We start from the raw sequence: 15,870 nt of genomic DNA on the forward strand, positions 1-15,870 counted from the left end.
CCCGTCGCTCGTCTCGGCCCATAGAAGGGATGCCCCTCATTCCTGTCCGCCCGCCAAAGAGCGTGACGGAGGATGGAATTATTTTATCCATTTGTAATTCATTCATTTATTTGGTATTGGAGGACACGGTGCAGACATGCATGTCTCCTCCTCTCCCTCTCTGACCTCAAGCAGAAAGCATTCTGCTCAATACCCCCTCCCCCTTACTCTCCATGGCTGACCTCACCTTAGAAAGAGATTGCAAGAGTAGTGGAAGGAAAATCAGAAAAAAAAACATGGGGGGAAGCTTGTGTTGTGCAGACACAAACCTCTGGTTTCTATGGCAGCCTGACTGTGTTGTCCTGATTACAGGAGTGTGTGGATTGTATTACAGAGGTGGTGGTGCGCTCGGCGAGGAGGGGATGTGGTGAGGGTGGGCTAGAAATGGGATTTGGGCTATTTCTGGAGAAAGTGTGGAAATAGACAAAGGAGGATTTTGGATGGTAGAATGTTAAAAATGTAGCTTTCAAAAATATTTAAGCATTTAAAAAATATTTTCATTCATTTTTTTATATTATTATTATTTTTTTATTTTATTTATATTTTTTATTTTTTACATATATTTATTTTTGTTTTTGTTATTATTCATGATGAATTATTTCAGAAATTTTCTACAAACACCAACTGCAAAAAAATAGCAAAAAAGTACATAAAGTGCATTATTGCTTGTGTAATCAATGTAAAACTAGTAGTATTTTACTTACAATAAGAAAATAGCAACAATAAAATTTTACATGCCAATATTTTAATATAATATTTTAATGTATTCTAATATGTATATATTTTTTTTATCCTCAAAAAATGCCCTGATACCTTAAAAACTTATTAAGTTCTTAAGGTATCAGGGCATTTTTCAGTCTTAAAGACTGCAGGTATTTGGCTTTATTTCCCTTTTTTGTTTTACACAAAATATGACCTGAAATGTTTCCTGTGCAGTGAACGGCAGCAGTTGGAATTTATTCACTTGGCAACATTTTTTTTTTATGATGATGATTTCTTCATGTGTTCTCACTAATTAGCATATGTGTCTTGATTTTTGAAAAAAGAAGTATCAAGAATCCCAAACAAGCACATTGGGCTTTTTTGCTTGAAAAAATTCAAACAAAGGATGGACAGCCATTCAGTAGTCCCGCTTCCAGAACGTTTCCTTTCCTCCAGCATCAGGTACCAGCGAGTCGCTGGCTTAAACCTCCTGTGCGAGTGAGGGATGCGGTAAAAGTGGCTCATATTGAAATGATTGATGAAGCACGGTGTTGAGCCCAGACACAAATCTGCCTGCAGTGTTCCATTGTTTCCTAAAGTTGCATGCACAGCAACAGATGGTGGGATTGTTCAGCAGCAGCAGCAGCAGCAGCACTCTGCAGTCAGGTTACTCGGGAGCATCCGCCCGCCCTACAGTCACACACTACATTCTTTTTTTTTTTTGGGGTGGGGGGGGATGTTGTTTTTTCCACAAGCGTCATCTCCAAGACACTGCTGCTTACTCGTACATGCTTAAAGCTCCTTATCCTCGTTGTATTACCTGAGTAATAACACATAAATCTATATAATATAGCACCCTCTCAATACAGTCACTTACATAGATGGGTCATTTGAGTGAACAATATCTAATACTAATTTTAAATAATACATCTCTGACGGTGTCAATCAAAACTAAGTTACATATTTGCTATACACATTTTCTAACGTGCACCCAATGAGACATTAAAAAGTATAAACTGAGAACAAATAAATAACTTGGGTGTCAAAATATGGTCTCTTCTGCCACCTGCTGGCAACACTAAGTCATAACTTGCCATGCTGTACAGCACAGTATGGGTTCTCAATGACATTACATGACTTAAAAAAGACATGTCATCAATGTTGTTTCGTTTAAAAATGCCTCGGTCCGTTTTCTATGCCGCTTATCGGTTATCGGGTATGCTGGAGCCTATTTCAGCTGTCTTTGGTCATGCAATACAAAGCTAGTAGGAGCTGGTCATGCAGTGCACTGAAGTCTTCCTCTATGCAGGTTCGAGTTGATGCGGATGTGCTGGCAGTATAACCCCAAGATGCGTCCATCCTTCCTGGAGATCATCGGCAGCATCAAAGAGCAGCTGGACCCCCCCTTCAGGGAAATGAGCTTCTTCTACAGCGAGGAGAACAAACCTCCAGACACAGAGGAGCTGGACATGGAGGTGGAAAACATGGAGAACATTCCACTGGACCCTGCATCCACCATGCAGCCCTCTGCCTCCGCCAGCCCCTCAGCGGGGTGCTCCACAGGGACACCGCCACCCTCCACTCAGCATTTACCCATGCAGCACCCGAGTACTCCTCTGGTTGGACCTTCTCCCTCTTCACTGGCATCTGCCGGACAGAGTTTGGACAAGAACACGGGACACGCGACGCCCAATGGGCCTGCGATGCTGCTGAGGCCCAACTTTGACGAGCTGCAGCCGTACGCTCATATGAACGGAGGCAGGAAGAACGAACGTGCGTTACCGCTGCCTCAGTCGTCAGCATGCTAATACCCCCACTCTTCCTCCTCTTCCTCCGACACAGGGTAACCCAAATCTCTCCTCCGCCTTTTAGGAGACGGATGAGGTAAGACTTTGTCCTACTGAGGGCCAGTAGAGGGTCTCCACTCAAGACAGAGAACTTCTGGAGACCGGACTTTGTCTTTTATTACATGGATCCTTCCAAAGGAGGACATCAAGACTTATTAATCGCCCTTTTTTCAAAGCATATCTGCCAGCAAATCCAACAGAAGAGCACTTTTTTTTTCCTTCGAGAGGATGCTGTGGAGTGTGTATTTATACAAACATGTCATTCTCTCTACGATGCTACTTTCCATCAAAGGAGAAGCTCATTGTTGTGAGTGGAGATGCTGTCACAATGGAAGAATGAGTGTTTGTAGCTAGAAAGAAATGGTGCCAAATGAAGGCTGTGCTTCACAGTTTAGCCACAACACAAAGAGAGAGAGATCTTCTCCAAGTTATACTGAAGTACATGAGCATACATGAAATGTATCATTGTCGCATACATCACTCAAACTCTGAAGCACAGCCTCAGTTTTACCATCCAAACTGAAGCATCATTTCCAGACTCTTACCGTTCTGGATGGGCATTAATGATCAATAAATTGGTATGTTTTTAATGTTATCGTTAACGTGATTGGGGAAATCTCGTTCCTTGAATGTCCTATTGAGAATGAATGCCTGTTCACCAAATAACGCCTGTGCTGGCGAGAAGCCAAGTAGTGCACTTCTTTGTGCCTCAATCACCGATCATACGTTCAATACAATCTTCAGAATTGTTGCCGATCAATTCGTTGATTATCATGCCCATCCCTTTCACCTTCTCCCAGCATGCACATCAGCCAGTGAGTACGAGGAAAGAAAGGACGCTTGTTGGTTTGTACGTGTCATCTAGAAGGTCTTACGGTTGACTTTTATGACTGCAGGACCCTTTTTTTTATACACACGTCATTGTTTAGTTTTCACTTTCTACAATGTTTGCCTCTTATGTCTGTACAGAACAAAGCTGCTATTTTATTCTCTCTTTCTTGGATGTTACATAGAAAAGAAATCCTTCAGGTGTGGTATTTTATGCTCTCCACTAAAGTCCTTTTCTTATCTTTTTAAATCTCTTAAATTTTTTTTAAAAGACAAAAAAAAGGTTGATTTAGTTATCAAATGTGTTTCTGTAACACTACACTTCATTTATTGTATTTGTTTGTCGGATGTCTGTATTATTATTATTATATTATTATTATTATTATTATTATTATTTGAAATGGACACCTTAGCTCCATGTGTGAGCGTGTATTTTCTGCACCCTTTTTTATGTACTTTGTCATCTAGCACTGCGCCTCAGGGTGCGCCTCAATCTCAGGTCAGCGTAAAGGCTTTTTCTCTTTCTAAACACATTCTCATCCTCCTCATCTTCTTTTCCCATCATGCTTTGTTGAGTCTGACAGTGCTCTCTCTCTCTTTCTTTCTTTTTGTGGCTCCTCCTGTGTAGTTTTTTTTTTTTTTTTAGTAGTTTACATTATTCTTAGGTTTTTTTTAGGGGCTTGTTGGCCTTAATCATGCAAAGCATCTTTCATTATGGTCGTGAGCACACGCCTCCTCCCCCTCAAAGTGTCATTGTCTTTCAAACGCTTGGAAAACCAAATAAAGAATGAATGGCTTCAAGACCACAAAATGAGGTTGAATTTTAATGTAATGAATGGACACAAAAAAGGTCTTAAATTAAATGGAGGCTGAGAATGATTTTCATGGATTTATCCAGATTTGTTTTCATATTATTTTTGTTGAGAAATGTTGGGTTTTTTTATGTTGTTTTTTTTTTCTGTAGAAGTGTTATTTATTTTTATTTCCCTTCAATGATATCAGTTTAAATCACTGTATAAATTGTCCCATGATTCAATATAAAGATGGATTTTTTTTTATGGTATTTACTTTGGTATTGCTACCTTCTTCTTTTTAAATTATTTTTACATTCGTGTTAAAAAAGGGCTGGACTTCACTTTAGTAATCTATGAAAACAATGCCTATTGAATTGTATTGAATACCATTTAAAACTCGATTGACAGTCAAGAAAAATAAATTATATGGAAAAACAATTGTGAGTAACGATTAAAAATATTTTACATTTTTAAACATGATTTTAATGATTGGATGGTACAATCAAACCTGGATGTAATTTATTTGGATAATGTAAACACTGCTTATGGCGGCCCCAGCAGTATCATGGCCACGCCTCCTTGCATGGACGCCATCTAGCGGTGTCTCAGTGAAGTCATTGCTATTCATTCAACATATTTGTACATTTTAACCACTGTCCATTCGGACAGAATCATTGAAATGTTATTTTAATAAGTCAGAAATCAGCTTATGTGTATTTTTTAATAGTTAGGATGAATGTAATGCTAAATGTAATGATTGGTAATTCAGTTGCAGGCGTGTTTAAGGGGCTGACGTCATTTAGGTTACGGGTCGTCATGCGTAAGATTAAGATTTAAATGTGTTTTTTTTTCATTGCCAAGTTTCCTGCATGCTGCAAAATGTGTTTATTATTATTTGGATTTCACTGAATGTTTTCATGCAACTTTACAGAGGTCTATGCACCCAAACTGCAATAAGAGGTCAGTCATGTAGACATGTAGACCTTTCCATTCCGGTACATTAAGAGGGGGGGCCTCCTATTTGCTAGTGCTTTATCTGGAAAAATATGTGCTTGTTTCCTCATGAGGAAAAACAATACATTTTGTATATGAAGCCTCAAATTTTGTTCACCGATGCAGTCCTCGGTGGACATCTCCTCGTGTGTATTTTTCATTTTTTCTCAAATCTTAAATAAATCAATAATAACTAATTGTTCTGTTTGATGTCAACAATACAAATGCTAATAGTATTATTTAAAGTCTTGTAGTTCTGTTTCTGTCCACAGGATGGTGCCATTGTCTATTCCACAAAGTGGGAACACCAGATGCATTCAAGTGCCACCAGTGAATTTCGGAATTGATGTAAAAGGTAGTTCAACCATGATTGTAGTTGTTATTTGTTTTGATGTCTTTTTTGTCTTTTTGTCATATTAAAACAGTAGACAATAAGACATATACAGGCATCTATATTATTATTAATTATTATCAATATTAATGCATTAATCACGTTTTGTTTCAGATCATTATCTGGCCATATGTCAATCACCTGTACTCTTGGTTCTTAGTTCTGGGGTCACTTGTTCCTGTTCCAGCTCCTTCTTAATTATGTGAATTTAATTGTTCCATGCACATAAAATGTGTATTCAGTGCATGTTTTTATGGGTTTTATATGTCTAATTCTCATTTGTATCCGAATGAAGGACTTTCCGATGTCTGACAGCATTTGAACGCAACACAGCATCTGCCAGGGACTAGCTCAGGGCGATCCAGAGAGGCGGGACACGCCCTCTTCGTGCACTTGTCAAAGGACAGTGAAGGCACATGACGTCACACTTGTGTGCACAGACACACGGAGAAAAGATCTCGCCTGACTGACTGGGTCTTTTTATTTTTTTATTTTTTATTTTTTACAATATTGACATATACAATCACCACAATGTTGCCTTTCAAGAGAACTTTTGAAGGCGAAAAGCATCAGCTTCAGGAGCTGAACGGCCGGCTGGCTCAGTACCTTTCCAGAACACAACAACTGGAGCGAGAGAACGCGCGTCTCATGGGCGAGATCAACCAGCTGAGACAGGCCAAGGTGGTGGAATGGGAGCCGAGGTACAAGGCTGAAATGCGGGACCTGAGAAGAGCTATGGAGCGGATGTCGCTGGAGAAATCCCGCGCCGAGGTGGAGAGGGAGCGGCTGTGGAAGGAGTTGCAGATGGTGCGTTCACTGTGCAGCCAGCAGAGCGACGTGTGCAGGGACATCAGCGGGGAGCTGCGATGCTGTGAGAAGGAGCTCCAAGACGCCCACAAAAGCAACACTTCACTCCAGCAGCGTTTAACTGATCTCCTCAATGAGTATGCGTTCTTAGAGGAGGCGCACAAGCAGGAGATGGGCCACCTCAGACGTCAGGTGGAGTCCAGGGTGGTACCCATCATCACGCAAACTTACTCGGGGCCCCCGGCTGCATCTGTGGAAGAGGTGCAGCGGTATGCCCGGGGACTCTCCGAGGGATGGATGGACACTTTGGAAATGTACCAGCAGAAGGTGGATGACATGGAGAAAACCATAAAGGCAGACCAAGCCTTGCTGGGTGACCTGCAGAGGGAGAAGATGCTGCACGTCACGGAGTTGGACAAATTACGCACGGATGCGGAAAAACAAGGGCAGCTTCAAGTGCGTCTTGAGAAGGAACTGATGCTCATGCAGGATACATTTAGTCATGATTTGGGAGAATATCAGGTGAGGACGCAATCCAATACTGTACATGTGGATCACTTGACATATGTACAGTGTGCATGTATGTTTATTATGTGGTTAGAGGGTGTTGAAATCATGTCATTCTTATGCATATGTGTGTATATGTAAAAGCATTGCATGCTTTTAATGTTGTCGATAGTGAATGTAGAGATACTTTAATGTGACAAAAACAGGTTATGAATATTTGTGCTGCCACACCCATTGTTTTTTTATGGCAATTTTTACCACATTTACCCAAAAGTACAGCACCTTTTAAGGTTGTACGGTCTGACAGTGTTTTCCCTTCCGCAGGACTTCATGGCTGCTAGATTATGCAGTAGTCACTTAAACCAATTAACTGTCAGACTGACAAATCCCTGTAAGGTTCTTAAAGATAAATCCACAAGCAGGTTAATCAAATGACAATGAGTTGTCTTATGTCATATATGTAGAGTATATACAGTATAAAACAGTATTATGCAATAAAGGAAGTCATATATACTGTAAGTACAGTGAAACATCCCATAATTGGGGAACATTAAAACATTATTCATTCATTCATTTTCTACTGCTTATCCTCACAAGGGTTGCGGGGGGTGCTGGAGTCTATCCCAGCTGTCTTCAGGCGGGATTCACCCTGGACTGGTCGCCAGCCAATCACAGGGCACATATAGACAAACAACCATTCACACTCACATTCATACCTATGGACAATGTGGAGCATGAATGCATGAATGTTTTTGGAATGAGGAAGGAAACCGGAGTACCCGGAGAAAACCCACGTATGCACGGGGAGAACATGCAAACTCCACACAGAGATGGCCGAGGGTGGGATCGAACCGAGGTCTCCTAGCTGTGAGGTCTGCGCGCTAACCACTTGACCGCCGTGCAGCCCCATTAAAACATTAATTTTAATTTTAATAGTTGTAGGTGACTTTCAGGTCCGTGCCAGATGTTTTTAAACATTGCATTATTTAAACATTTTGTGATGTATTTTTCCTGAATAATCTTGTTGAACAGGCTTAAATGTTTTCCAGGGCTGTAACTTCAGTACCGAAAGTAAGATATTTTCTCATTTTCGCTACCCTAGATGGCTATTGATCAACTGGAATGTGAAAGGAGCATGATGGCTGATGCGATTGGACAGAAGATGCAAGAACATCAGCATCTTCTCCAGGTCAAGATGGATCTGGGTATGGAGGTGGCTGCCTACAGGTGAGCCTAGTCATTCTTATTACCAGATTAACGCCACTATAAATAAGACATAATATAAGACATATGAGTCTTATAATTGGGTTGATAAGGTAATAGAAGAACTTCAGCATTCCTAGTTTGGAGAGGAAAGGATGTGAAACTCCAAAGCAGAATACATGAACTGCATCACCAAAGTTACTGTAAGTTAAGGTTGGCTGATCATTTGGTATGAATCCTTCCAATGATAAGAAAAGATTTTGATAAGATAAGATGATAAGATTTTGTTTGATTTTGTTTTTACACATGTACTAATACTACCGTATTTTCTGGACTATAAGTCGCTCTGGAGTATAAGTCGCACAAGGCAAAAAATGCATAATTCGGTAGAAAAACCATACATAAGTCGCTCTGGAGTATAAGTCTCATTTTCATTCATTCATTCAGTTTCTACCGCGGGGGTGCTGGAGCCTATCCCAGCTGTCTTCGGGCGTGAGGCGGGGTACACCCTGGACTGATCGCCAGCCAATCACAGGGCACATATAGACAAACAACCATTCACACTCACATTCATACCTATGGACAATTTGGAGTCGCCAATTAACCTAGCATGTTTTTGGAATGTGGGAGGAAACCGGAGTACCCGGAGAAAACCCACGCATGCACGCGGAGAACATGCAAACTCCACACAGAGATGGCCGAGGGTGGAATTGAACCCTGGTCTCCTAGCTGTGAGGTCTGCGTGCTAACCAAGTCGCATTTTATGCAAGTAAATTATTTTACAAACTACTTGACCAAAACAGACATTACGCCATCTTGGAAGGCAAGTTCTAACAATAAATGAATAGAGAACAGGCTGAATAGGTGTAAGATATGCTAACACAATGGTTATTCAGCTACACAAAAAATAAATATGAACAGAAAAAGTGTGCATTGTTTATGTAACAAAACAGTTCTTTAATTTATACGTCGCTCTGGAGTATAAGTGGCAGGAACTGCCAACCTATGAAAGAAAGTGTGACTTATAGTCTGGAAAATACGGTACTTGGGGAACAGGCACCAAAAATTCCCCAAGATCAAATCCCCATTTTGACTCACATCATATGTATAGTATGTGTATATTATGTATATTTGGAGCAGAGTATGTCTACGAGTGTAAGTACCAACAGTGGATCTAATGGTCTTTCAATTTGAATAGCGTTTTTCCACCTCCAATACACTCAAAGTGCTTGGACAGTGTTAGCACATTTACCTACTGTTGACACAGCATCAGGTGCAACTAGGGCTTCAGTATCTTGTCCAAGAATACTTCAACATGATCATGTGAGGACGGAAGATCAAACCTGCAACCTTCAGGGAGACGATCACTCTACCACCTGAAAAAAAATACATTAGTATTTTTAAAAATGCATTAGTATTCAACCTGTTGGTGTCAGAGTGGAATCGGCCAAATGTTTTCCCAGGGATGCAGCATGTGGCATGTGTCCCAAGTCAGCATTTGCTTTGGAATTTGAAGGCAAGTATGGCCAGCCCTGCATTGTAGCTGTTATTTTTAGGTCAGTCTTTTGGGAAGCAGTCTTTGAGAGAGGTCGCTTCTACTCCAGGGGTTCTTTTGTCTGCTCATGTTTGGGACTTGAAGCACGGCTAAGGAATGGAGAACCACTTAGGAAGATGACAACATGGTCTTTATTAGATTAGTGATTGGTATGGTTTTTAATCATAAGTACTGTAAGCCAGGGTTGTTTAGATAGAGGGTCAAGATGGACGAGCTGGATGAAGTACAACGCCTTGTACGGTAAATACTAGTATTTGGTTTTTCTTTCATACAGGAGGAACCCTACAACTGAGAGATTATTTGCAATTCTTATTTGTTTTTGTCTTTAAACTTTTTGTCGTGTTGTCCAGGGCTCTCTTGGAAGGTGAGAGAGCTGGTCTCCAAGACGCTCATAGGCGGGTCAATCAACATCAGAGAGAAAGATTAATAGGTACTTTATTGAATTTATTGTTAGTTTCAATTTGAACATGGAAAAATCCCTAACTGTGTGACCGTTCTCTCAGATATCAAGATACCTAGTCAACACTACACTCCAAGAACCACAAGCAGGCAGCGTATGGACGTCAGGTTTTCACCGTCTACTTCTAATCTGAGAAGATCTCCAGTGGTTCAGTCGGGGTCCAAAAGTCCCTCACGGGTCATTCCAATTTCACTTACAACCAGAACACAGAATCAGAGTCCTGCTTCCAGAAGGGACATGGTCTCGTTTGCTAAAGCCCAGAGTGCCTCTTCTCCCACTGTTTCCAGTGTCTCCAAAGATAAAGGTGTCGTCAAGATTGGGCAGCAAAGTCAAAAGTCAACAAGAACAGAAGAGAAAAGTAAGAAAATCGAACAGATCTCACATGGAGAAAACCTAACCAGTTCCATCAAGTCTTCTGCTGCTGAGACCACATCAAGTAGAGTCCTCTCACCAGTGATGAAGACCTTAGACACAAAACCAATGTACATGAAAGTTGTAGATGAACCAGAGAAAGTCGATGACAAGGGGCTGAAGAATGAAGGCGAAACCAATTCCACGATGGAAAGACATGAACAAATGACATTAGACAGTGTGTCCGTTGAGGAGATTATTGAGAAAGTCATCAAACCATCAAGTTTGGAAGCCAAGGATTGCTCCCTCGGAGAATCAAATGTGACCTACCACATAGAGAAAACCAAACAAGAAGATGGCTCGACAAAGACCCAGATTGTGCTGGAGTCCAAGGTGAAGGAGGAAGTTGATGTTTCTGAAGACTCTGTTCTGGATCAGCTTCTGAGTCAAGGAGTGAAGAATGTATCTCTGGATGATATTAAGGATACAGCAACAGGTAGCATGATCAAGAACCTGCTAAGTGGTCTTCAGGGTGAGGCAAACCTACAAAATAGGTCTGTCAACGTGGAGATAATTGAGCAAGCAGTGGAGTCCGCCAGTGATGATATAGCAGAGAAGTGTTTTTATGAGCCCTCGTCATATTTCCAAATTGAAGAGATGGAAAATGACCAAGATGATCAAAGCGGTGAGGATGACATGAACATGATGGTTGATCGCAAGAGTGGATCTGTTCAGGTTCAGGAGGACATCAAGGAGAGTGAAGCTTTATATTTCACCCACGACCAAGAGCCTGATGAGTATTTTGTCTCCACTCCAGATGATCTCTCAGAAGCCGAGGAGACCTGTGGCATCACGTCTTATGGCCATTACGGTATTGTGGATGACTTATCTGATGAGCGGTATTATCAGGATGACAGACCTCCTCAAAGCAGAACCGTCATTGAGGAACACGGTGACTACAAGTTTACGGCAGGAGAACGCCCTTTTCTCAGAGAGAGTATTCCTGAATGCATCATTGAAGAGGAGATCCGTGTTTCTCCCATAGTGCAGGAGTCGGTGCTGGAGTTACTGCGAGGGGACTCTTTGGCACCTAAAGAACAGCTGAGGGGAGCTTTGGAGAAGTTACAAGATTCAGTCTCAGGTCCGCTGAAGGAGGAGTTAGCTTTTCTAACTAAAGTTAGCAGTGAAAATCCACAGAATGTGGCTTTCGACATCAAGAAAGTGCAGCAGTCAAATGACAGTGGAACCACCACCATAGTTGCAGAGCTGAACGTCTCCCAAACTCTGGAGGACTCCGGGCTTCTGGATGATGATGATTTATCTGAGGAGCAAATCATGGAAGCTCTGAGGTCTTCTCACTTGGGCAGTGCCTTGCAAGGAGGCGCAGGGGAAGGCTACAGTTTCAGGATCTCCAAAGAACAACAGCGTGTTAGGTTTAATGACGAGTTTGACTTCGAAAGGGAAGGCGAGTCTACGTCAACTGTTGCAGAGAGACAAATCAAACATGGACCATCAGAGAGCACGATTCACATTCAGATGGAGGGGCACAGCAGTCGTACGGATGCTACCACTGATCAAGAGTGAAATCAACAGAATCGCTTGCTTACCTTGAAAGAACATCGGGAGAAACAGCATATCTTTAAGCGTCCTACCAAGGACTTGGAGGGAGAAAGGATCAGTCTATTAACATTCTTTCTTATCAACACAAACCCCGAAACACTTCTTGGATGATCTCCACCATTTTTTTCTGAAATTACTTCTGTATACCAAAGAAAAAAACAATATGAACTTGAAATAATTTTTAAACAAATACTTGGTTGGTAGATGATTCTTTCCATCCACCATCTGCTATTTGGACCCTAAATGACTTTGACTATACAACAACATACTGTATCGGGGTAATACTATATGCCCACTCCACTACTGTCCTATGCAGATACTTTCCAATATTATGTTATACAGTCTTGTGCAAAAGTCTTACTCCACCATTAGCTGTGTTGTTTTAATGACTTTAATGGGTAGCTCAGACCCAATTAGCAGAATTACGCCAAAAATAAAACATTTTTTTCAAGGTGTAGCACATGGATTACATTTATGACTACTGTTTGAGTCACTATGGCATCAAAATAGCGATGCAGTAGCATGCTAACTAACTGATGGACAAACACAAACACACTCCACAGTCCAGGTTTTGCAGAGACCTCGGTCTATACGGTTATGAAAGTACTGCTAAAACAACAAACCTTGTATTGCACCTTTGCTGGATATCAGAATCAAATTAATTTTTACTTATATTGCACCCAACGGGGCGGCACGGCGGTCTAGTGGTTAGCGCGCAGACCTCACAGCTAGTTTGCATGTTCTCCCCGTGCATGCGTGGGTTTTCTCCGGGTACTCCGGTTTCCTCCCACATTCCAAAAACATGCTAGGTTAATTGGCGACTCCAAATTGTCCATAGGTATGAATGTGAGTGTGAATGGTTGTTTGTCTATATGTGCCCTGTGATTGGCTGGCGACCAGTCCAGGGTGTACCCCGCCTCTCGCCCAAAGACAGCTGGGATAGGCTCCAGCACCCCCGCGACCCTTGTGAGGAAAAAGCTGTAGAAAATGAATGAATGAATGATTGCACCCAACCTGATTGATGTAGCTGGTATCATCACATTTTTTTTACTCAGTGATAAGATACATTCTGAGGATTATAAACATCATCTGCCACAATTTTGAGGTAAATACTAAACACTGAGTATCTATGCAGCTCTTGCTTATATTCATGGAGTTGGTACCACATAGTTACCTTATACCAAATAATACACATATATTCAATTAAATTGATGTTCATATTTTGCCAACTAATAACTTTATAGCTCACTGTATGCTTTAGGAAGTATCTATTTCTGTCCTAACCTTTGCTGTGCAGGTTGTACATGTGGTTGTGCCATTCACAGCACCCTTCATTTCCCAGCTTTTAAAACTTTGTTTGTGAGTTGTGTTGGGTGGTCATAAGGTGCAGAATTACATGATCTGCTTACATATACATATGTGCAGCAGACTCTTCCAGAATGATAAAGCATGTAGCGTTAAAGAGGAAATGGTCACGGTGTCTGGACACTGTTTGCTTGACACGTTATCCATGTTGGCTAAAAGGGATCCTTATGTAAGTGTGTGCTCACTATTTTTGTATCGGCTTAGTGGTGCTGAGTGTTCACAAGGTTTCAGTGTGTCGTGTACTTGTTTAAAAAGGGGCAGGAAAGGTCACATGGTTATTTGCTGTGTATATTTTTCTCAATATAGCTTCTGAGGAAAATGTTTAGTTTAAATTTCATGCCAGTTCAACATCTGAGCTTTTGTATTAGATGATATTAATTGTTAATATTATCATCAATATGCTTAAGGGCTGCCTAATGATACATTTTGAACACATTTTGGCTTATTATTGACATCAATCACATTTAATGTTGCTTTTGTTGACAAAGAGCTTTCTCTTTCAACTTAATAAACAAATACTGTGAGTATATTCTCAAAGTGTCTACGTTTCTTGAACATATACTGTATAAGTCTGTGCAAGTTGACACATTTTAAACTTGCAGCTCAAACTTACTTGTGTCGATGGATTACCAACAACAAACTGCGGATCTCCAAGCACTTACATTTAAAATGAAGAAAATCAGAAGCAACCGAGTGAGTCAACATTGAAAGACGAGAGTCCCAACTTGTATTCAGGAGGGGATAAACAGTTACAGACAACACATGCATGCACTAAACATCCCCAAAATAACCTCTCTAGCACTTAAAGGTTTAGATAACACCTACTATGTGCACCACTTGGAACATCAGGTCAACAAGAGGCTATAACAGGATTATTACAGGCGCTAACCCCCTCACTGCAAATGAAAGAGTTCACTCAGGAAACTTTCATGTTGTTTTTACAGTATATAACATTCAACTAAATAAACAAGAGCGTGCGCTATACAGTGTGAAAGCTGTAAAACTACATAATGATGTAAAAAAACAACCTAAAAGATTGTAGGCTGTTACTACAATCTGAATCAACCACTGGAGGTTTTGGAGAAAAACACTGTTAAAGCAGTGACTAAGAGGTCTAACTTCTCTCTCTTCACTGTGCAAAGTTGTGTAATCTGGATGGAATCCATGTGGCCTCTTGGATGTTTTCAGTGTTGCTAGGGTTGATGTAATGGAAGACCTTTTTTCAGCGGCACAACACAGGAAGAGGAGGGAATTGTGTGTATGCGAAGAGAGATGTCTTTGTTTTCTGTGCCTTTCTTTTAACGTTTCAGATTGTATAAGCAGCATTCCTTTGGAAAAAGTTACTCGGTAGTGACAAAAGATTTCCACAATACGTCATAGTTCAAAAATCTTCTGTCAAAACTTAGTGATGAGAGACCTGTCATATATTGGGCCCCCTACTTGGATGCAATAACAAACCTCCATAGCAACAGTAGTGCATGTACATCCAGGCATGCTGTTCCACGTGAGAAGTACATTTTGGAGTCATCTGAAGTAAGCGTGAAGAAAAAAAACCTATTACATAATCAATACAGAAAATGATCAACTCAAGCTGTAACATATGTAGAACATTAATTTAAGGCGTTTAAGACTAAAGGGGTCCAGGCTCCCTTTTGATGTGTTTGCCATCTGTCAGGTTCCATCAACATTGAGGAAGTGCACAAAGTCACTGTGATACTTTACACCAGGGAGGGCTACTTTGCCCAACGCAACCTTCCAAGATTAGCCTATGACTCTGATAGCACACCCTTTAGAGAAGAAATACTTTATCTCTATATGATAGTGGCTTTTTGTACTTTAAATAGTAGTAGGTTGTCATGGTGTTCTCTGATGATCCAAACACAAACAATATATACAAATAAAATAATTTTATTGTACTACTATTATTATCATGGACCTATGTTTAGTGGATGTTCAGTTTTGTGGGATCTTTATCTCAGACATGGGAAGGATGTAAACTTTGGGACACATCATCAATCATTTTTAAAGAATATATATATTTTTTTCTCTCACATTTATTTTTTAATCTCACTGAAACAATACCATAACATTGATGTTTTTATATTCATGTTAGCTTGTGATGGTGTGGTGACTGTATAGTTGGAGTGGTTTCATTCTTTTTTTCTTTTGTACTGGACTATGTACGATACAATGACTAGTAATGAACTGGTTGCTTTTGGCACGTAGTTGGGTGCCTCAAGGTGGGTGAGGGTGGTTGGATGTGGGCTTTTCATTCTTGTAGACAAGGAATAATACATGTTTTGTTGGGATGAGGTTGGAATCTGGGTGGTTAGGGGGGTGGGACTAGATAAGTCTTGACTTCTTCCCATTCCCTTTCGAACATGTGTACTTTTATATATACATAGGTA

General features: G+C 40.7%; 2 protein-coding genes across 3 annotated transcripts in view; both read left to right on the forward strand.

Moving 5' to 3' along the window:
• The window catches only part of LOC131130723 (insulin-like growth factor 1 receptor), a 71,804-nt gene extending 66,410 nt beyond the window's left edge, over window positions 1-5,394 (forward strand). The window contains exons 21-22 of one of the 2 annotated variants that reach the window (XM_058074592.2): window positions 2,051-2,514; window positions 2,614-5,394. In XM_058074592.2, the coding sequence (XP_057930575.2) occupies window positions 2,051-2,514; window positions 2,614-2,624 (475 nt within the window). In that variant the 3' untranslated portion in view covers window positions 2,625-5,394. Of the gene's footprint in view, window positions 1-2,050 lie in introns of both variants that reach the window. The other variant, XM_058074591.2, reaches the window with a different exon arrangement.
• A 625-nt stretch (window positions 5,395-6,019) lies between these two features.
• Window positions 6,020-12,544, forward strand: synm (synemin, intermediate filament protein). The gene is made up of 4 exons (XM_058076241.2): window positions 6,020-6,923; window positions 8,011-8,135; window positions 10,017-10,096; window positions 10,170-12,544. The coding sequence occupies exons 1-4, from the start codon at window positions 6,126-6,128 to the stop codon at window positions 12,059-12,061; spliced, it is 2,895 nt and encodes a 964-aa protein (XP_057932224.2). The 5' UTR covers window positions 6,020-6,125; the 3' UTR covers window positions 12,062-12,544.
• Window positions 12,545-15,870: the final 3,326 nt, after the last annotated feature.

This window comes from Doryrhamphus excisus, linkage group LG1 (assembly GCF_037039965.1).
Source record: "Doryrhamphus excisus strain RoL-2023G ecotype Guam linkage group LG1, RoL_Dexc_Guam_v1.1, whole genome shotgun sequence".
Classification (NCBI taxonomy): Eukaryota; Metazoa; Chordata; class Actinopteri; order Syngnathiformes; family Syngnathidae; genus Doryrhamphus; species Doryrhamphus excisus.

What these genes read in the sequence shown, in the direction of transcription:
- synm (XM_058076241.2), top strand. Translation starts at nt 6,126, where the DNA reads ATGTTGCCTTTCAAGAGAACTTTTGAAGGCGAAAAGCATCAGCTTCAG. An exon ending in ATGATTTGGGAGAATATCAG is followed by an intron (nt 6,924 to 8,010) that starts GTGAGGACGCAA and finishes TCGCTACCCTAG; the next exon opens with ATGGCTATTGATCAACTGGA. An exon ending in TCAGAGAGAAAGATTAATAG is followed by an intron (nt 10,097 to 10,169) that starts GTACTTTATTGA and finishes CCGTTCTCTCAG; the next exon opens with ATATCAAGATACCTAGTCAA.